This window comes from Sinocyclocheilus rhinocerous, unplaced genomic scaffold, assembly GCF_001515625.1.
Source record: "Sinocyclocheilus rhinocerous isolate Xijiao unplaced genomic scaffold, SAMN03320098_v1.1 scaffold1904, whole genome shotgun sequence".
In the NCBI taxonomy this organism is placed as follows: Eukaryota; Metazoa; Chordata; class Actinopteri; order Cypriniformes; family Cyprinidae; genus Sinocyclocheilus; species Sinocyclocheilus rhinocerous.
Genome location: NW_015623687.1, coordinates 207,867 through 214,357, shown reverse-complemented (window position 1 = coordinate 214,357; position 6,491 = coordinate 207,867). Strand labels below are relative to the sequence as shown.

The 6,491-nt window shown below is 34.6% G+C and overlaps 2 protein-coding genes across 2 annotated transcripts in view; both read right to left on the bottom strand.

Moving 5' to 3' along the window:
* Positions 1-947, bottom strand: part of LOC107730490 (nicastrin-like) — a gene marked incomplete at its 3' end in the record, with an annotated part of 4,700 nt that extends 3,753 nt beyond the window's left edge. Inside the window, exon 1 of the mRNA XM_016541361.1 lies at positions 903-947. The remainder of the gene's footprint in view (positions 1-902) is intronic.
* A 572-nt stretch (positions 948-1,519) lies between these two features.
* On the bottom strand, positions 1,520-4,679 carry LOC107730322 (GTPase IMAP family member 4-like). Its single transcript, XM_016541162.1, has 2 exons — positions 4,516-4,679; positions 1,520-3,333 (listed from the first exon to the last, which is right to left on the bottom strand). Exons 1-2 carry the CDS (start codon positions 4,526-4,528, stop codon positions 1,952-1,954), a joined length of 1,395 nt encoding a protein of 464 aa, XP_016396648.1. The 5' UTR covers positions 4,529-4,679; the 3' UTR covers positions 1,520-1,951.
* Between the last annotated feature and the right edge of the window lie 1,812 nt (positions 4,680-6,491).

The window sequence follows — 6,491 nt, the reverse complement described above, 5'->3', positions numbered from 1 at the left end:
AAAATATTTACTATTTATAACACAAAAATACAAAATAAATAAATAAATAATTTTAAAATGTACAATCCATTGTTCTCGCTCACATAAATGAAAAATGCCTTTAAAAGGTTCGTTTTAATGTATAAATCACAAAACTATTTCATTGCTCTGTATACGTGTATATGACTGGAATGACACATTTAAACCAGAATGAGCAGCACAGCACGAATTCAGACTGAAGTGAACCAGTTTGACTTTCTGAAATATACAAATCTTTAGAAAATATACATTTTTTAAAATTATAATAATTTTAATACTTAGGATTTTATACCACCACCTTAGATAAAATATCAGTCAGTATCTTTCAAAGGTTGACTTACCTGAAGTGACATTAAGCAAGTACAATTTCTCTTTTTTCCATAATACACACATATTAAAGATTAGGGAATCCTGTTGCTGGTAATTACCAGAGGGCTTTTTATGGACTATTTAATATGTAAAATCATGGTACAGTGACGGTAATACTACTGTACTTTGATATAATCCATGATCACAATCATTTAACGTTACCATGGTATTATTTACATGTTACTCCAGGATACTTTAAAGAATATAATGGTGTTAGAAACAGACACACACACACACACACACACACACACACACACATGAAACAAGGTAATACCATGGTACTTTTCGTAACTTCTTACTCTTAGACTCGCTCAGTCACTAATTATACAGTATATTAAGATAACATCCACATACTATTATTATCACGTAAAATAAATGTGACTGAATTAATAATACATATTTACATTTATAGAGGAATATACTTTCATTCCAGGCCTGAGCCAGTGAACAATATACATCATCTCGTGACCGCACCGACACACGATTAAACATTAAACAGTCATATTTATACTCACATGTGTAAAATAAAGCGGTGATCAGAAGTTTAACGCAGTTTATTGATATTAGTGTGTGTGAGTGTGTATAATAAATATAATGAATATAGGTGGATAAAATCGCTAAACTTAAAATAAGCAAAATAAAAAGTAACACAATTAAAATAACTCAATTATATAAAACAAATGAATAACAAAAACATAAACACAATAAGAAATGTTTGATTACACAGATTAGAAAACTCAAAGTAAGTCCAAAGACTCAAAACATGTTTGATGTGCCTCTCTTTATGTAGTTGAATACTGTAGTGAATGCAATTGTCTAAACATAAAGGAAAAGTGTACATTACAAAAATCAAGGACTATAATTATATAATAAAGTTTGAGATATATGCAAGTAGAAATGAATGAAACTGACAATAGTAAAAAAATAATCTATCTAATCTAGAAAAAAGAATACCAGAAAATCAAACATCCACAAGTAAAAGGACACACGTGTAATGATTTTTAAATGTTTCTACCTGTTAGAATGATTAGAGAACATTTAAACGTAACATTCTTGTTTGCAAAACGATACAATTGTTCCTTTAACTTTCACATAACCAACTGTTTGAAACCTTTTCATGAATTAATGGGCATGCTCTTTAATGTTTTTAATGTTGTTGTTGTTGTTTTTTTGTTAGCTAGGATAACTAAGATTTTTTGTTTCAGATTTTTCCTTCATATTAAACGTTTGTAATGTTGTGAATGATCTCAGATCTGGTTGGTGTGTTTCATGGATGCTTTTTAAACAATCCTTCTTTGGCATCCTTAAGGAGGACATTAATAATAAAAAACGAAATAACTAAATAAACTAGGGGCTCATTTATAAAACACACGGATATGATCCCAAATTCAGTTGGAATTTAAAAAAGCAAAAACTAACGAGATGTTCTGTGTATGCTAATGGAAGAGAATGCATATGAATATATAACACTTAGGAATATACTGTTGGACCATTATGTGACTTGTTTTTAAAGCTTGATGTTGTTCGCTCTTCACTTATTCGCGGTAGGCCTATATCTTGATTTTCACTGGATGGAGCAGCGGGTCAGAACCACAGCTTTGGCGACTCCAGCAGCCACCCAAACGAAACCCCATCCTTCTGCAGCTAACAAGTTGGTTAATAACCCTGCTGCAAACCCGGCTTCCACCGCTGGAGCTGCAGGGAACAGCAACGGTAAGAGCGCGGGTGCAAATGACGCCCCAGTGCCCATCATAAACATGGTCAGCATAAACAGCATTTTATTATAATCTGGAGAAAGTGGATTCTTCTGTGCTCCTTCACTCAGTCTCCTCTGCTCCTCTTCTTGGATCCAGATATCCAGGTCCTTCTTTTCTTTCTCTTCTTTTTCCATTCTTTCAATCTCCTTCTTCATCTCTCTTTCCACCAGTGTTCTCAGGTTCTCCTGCTCCATCCTCAAAGATGCTCTGAACCGTTGCAAATTCTGCTCTGCCTTCTTTATCTCCATCTGGATCTGACCAATCCTGCCTTGTATAAATTTCCTTTTTTGTTCAGTTTCTTGCCTCTCTTGATTCATGGCAGCAATGAACTCAGCCCTCCTAAGATCAGCCATTTTCTTGACATCCTCCTTTATTTTCCTCGTTCTTTCAGCCGTTTCTGCTTGCATTCTCTCTTCTATTATCTTCTGGGCTGTTTGCATTGCCTCTGTGACTTCATTAGTGAAGTGACGGTTCTCATTCATGACCAGAAGCTCGTCCACTTTCTGCAGGAGTCGATTCACTTGTTCTGGGTTTGTAGGGTTTGTGTTGTCAAAGGCCACGAAACGCCTCCCAAATCTCTTCACGAGGTCTTGAACTTTTCGATTTTGTCTCGAAACGAACCTTTCAATGGATTCTTCTCTGAGTTTGTCGGCGTGTGAGAATATCAGGATGCTGTGATTGCTGATGTCTTTATTAAACATCTCCAGAATCATTTCTACGGTGCGCTGCTGCTCCTCTGTATATCGATCTATCTGTATAACGAGTAGAAACGCATGAGGACCAGGAGAACTCAAGGCCAGGCAATGTATTATCTCCTGTTGCAGTTCTTCAGTTGTCAGATCGGTGTCAAAAAACCCAGGTGTGTCCACAAGAACGAGCTTTCGTCCTTCCACCGCTCCACATGCTCTCATGCACTCTTTAGTGACTGAACTCATGCTCACTTCAGCATTAAAGCATCTGTTTCCCAGGATGCTGTTTCCCGTTGCACTTTTCCCCGCACCGGTTCTTCCCAGCAGAACCAGACGCAGCTCATTCAGAGCTGGATTTACTGCGAGCGGATCGCTGCCAGGTGAACCTTGTGTAATCGTGCTGGGAGGAATCTGAGTTTGAGAGGGAGAACAAACATTTTGTGTGGCTCTGTTTCCCTCGTTTGAGCTTCTGTTGGACCACTGCCTGTGGTGACTTGCTCCTGAGGAAAAAGCGTTTGTTAATTCAAAGCTGCAGGGAACATTTACATTGATAATTATTAGTTATATTCTTACGGTTTTTCTGGTCATCCCAGACATGTTTACAGGGATTCTGCAGGTCTTAAAATTTTTTAAATTGCACTTCCACAAACAAAGGCCTTAAAAATCTTAAATCAGAGCAGATTGTCTTAAATTCACAAAGTCAGGGCATAAAATGTTGCTTGCATTGCAAAAAAAAAAAAAGTATTCCTCAGTATTTTTCCTCATTACAAATATCTAAACATCCATACATAAAGATACGTACTTGAGATTACATTTTTGAAAAATGTGAAAAATGTAACCAAATAAAATGAGTTAATGCTTAAAACAAGAACAAATGTTTGTAAATGGGGTAAGAAAACTTATTTCCCCTTTGAATTAAATAGATTTTTCTGAGCCCATTGGCAGATATTTGTTCTTGTTTTAATCATAAACTCACTCCATTTTAATCAGTTTCTCAGAAAACAAGATTTCTTGTTTAATGTCATCTTGCTTTTCAAGCAAAAGTATCTTGAATCAAGGATCTTTAGACATTTTCACTGGAAAACAAGACAAAAATTCTGAGGAAGAACAGCACTTTTTGCAGCATAATCAGAGGGTACAGTAAAAATTATTTCCATATTTTAGCTATTTTTGGAGATCTAAAAAGTAATGGAGATCTGTAAACTTTGAAGCGCTGCTAATACAAGACATTTATATTTAGAGACCATATTGACATATTGTGCTCCCTTCAATTCATTCCCGAAATTGACTTTCCTTGGTCTTAAGTCTTAAATTTATCTTCATCAAACCTGCATTCAGTGACGTAAGGAGAATGAAATAATGCGCTCATTAGTTGAGAAAATTATCACTGTAAACCATGATTAATCTAAGACTAATCTAACACAAGACTAATACTGAGACCCAGACCGAGCCACAAAAGTGGTCTGGTGATCTGTTGTGCTCAGACCAACTTCTTTTTTTTGTTTACTGTGTAAGATGCATATATTTAACTTAAAATTATCTACGTGTTCTTTTCATCAAGGCTTTAAAAAAACGTATCTTGAATTATGACCAAATGCAAGAATAACATAAACAGCATGTTTAATGAAATGCAAACATCTAATAACTAAATCATACTTTAATGATTAAATACATTACAGTACCTTGGTTGGACATGTCGTGTAGTTTGGTTTCTCAGTTCGGCTCGCTGTGAGTTTGTGACGCGTTTGTAAAGATGTGGGACTGTTTTATTGTGAGAGGCAGGACTTTAACAGAAATTAAACTGGACACAACCTCAAACGATGATGCAACAGATGAGATTGGTGCTTAGTGTATACAATGAAAAATAAATGCATTTACATTTATCTATAGACAGGTACGGGTTTATTTATAACTTAAATTACATGTGGTACTTCAATAAAAATCAAATTAAAACTAAAGGCACATAAAAACAAAACAGAGTTTACATATGAAGTAATATCTTTATTGAATAATAGGGGAAAAGGTATGAGAAATTACTGTACAAGAGAAATAAATATATGATGTCATGATAATTGGAAAGGTTTGGATTGTAAACAAGGCAACACTTTCCAAAAATCATAAAACAAGTAATTATGTCAGGAAGGTGTGGGAAAAGTACAGTACTTAAATGTCAAACCAAGAAAACTGCGGACACAAAATAACATCGTCTTATTGCATTTAAGCAGATCATAGAAACAAACACAAAGCTTGAAGTGCAATTTCAAAGTTTCTTGGGAAAGTGCTGGAGATATTTCAATAATGTTTGTATTATGTCCCACTTGTTTAACTTAGTTTTAAAATATATTATATTTAAGACCTTTGGACACAATACATACATATTAAATATTGATGCAATGACAGGAGCAGTAGTGCGTGACTGTTTGGTGAAACCTCTCCAGTTATGTGTTTAGTTTAGTTTCCTAAAACACTTTGTCTCTGAAATGTAAACATTGTAAAGCCAAAAGTTGACGAGTAAAAGTCTATGATTAACTCACCTCATAAACACACACAGACTGCAGAAATAGACATCCTTGCTTTCCTCTGACATTCATACATCATTAGGGCTTGGTGTTTTCAGATTTGTTGCATCCTAATTTCAGTGTCCATTTTGCACTGGAAAAAAACACTCACTGCACATTTTAAAATAAACAATAATATATTAACATAAGAAAAAGATTTCAGTTACAGTTACAGTTAGTAGCCTACATGTTCTACGATGGGTTGAAACAGGGCTGTCTCAAAAGAAAAAAGAAAGAAATGGTCAAAGACACCCATTTAATGCATGATCACATAAGAAAACAACTTTTACTCAATTGTTTGTATGTTATGCGATTATGCGCTCAATCCAGCGCTGTTTGTTCTCTGTTAAGTATCAACAATCAATCTGCTCTACTGCTGGTTTTACTACAACACTTATTTTGAAAATAATTGCTTTGACATATTTTTATGATTATCTATTATGAAAAATAGTCATTAACTTCATTGTTATTAGACAAAATAGTTAATAACATTACTATATATATATATAACGATAAAAATTATGCAAAAGCAATTATTTTCAAAGTAAGTGTTGTAGTATAACCAGCAGTAGAGCAGTGATGTGTGAACTGAATTTGGAGAAAGTACAGTGTGTTACAGTGAAGTTATGAACTATTTGTCATAATAAAAAATCATAAAAATGTGTCAAAGCAATTATTTTCCAAAATAAGTGTTGTAGTATAACCAGCAGGAGAGCAGTGATGTGTGAACTGAATTTGGTGACACTACAGCGTGTTACTGTGTGAAGTTATTGACTATTTTATTATATATACTATATATTATACATTTTTCGCGTTTCGCACTTTGCAGACGGTCCCTTCGGATCCCTTCCCATTGAGATCAATGTATTTTGTACAGAGCGGAGGAAAGCTTGTTTTGAGGAAATCTCGCTTGTAGCTCAGTTCTGTAGTAAAAACGTTTTGCTCGTGATTTATTGATCCGGAAAAGTCGAATCTGTGAATATCTTTCCAACTTTACCGAATTAGCTTCTCATCGTTGGACTGTTTATGATCAGTGTTGGGGAAAGTTACTTTTAAAAGTAATGCGTTACAATGTTGCGTTACTCCCTAAAAAAGTAACT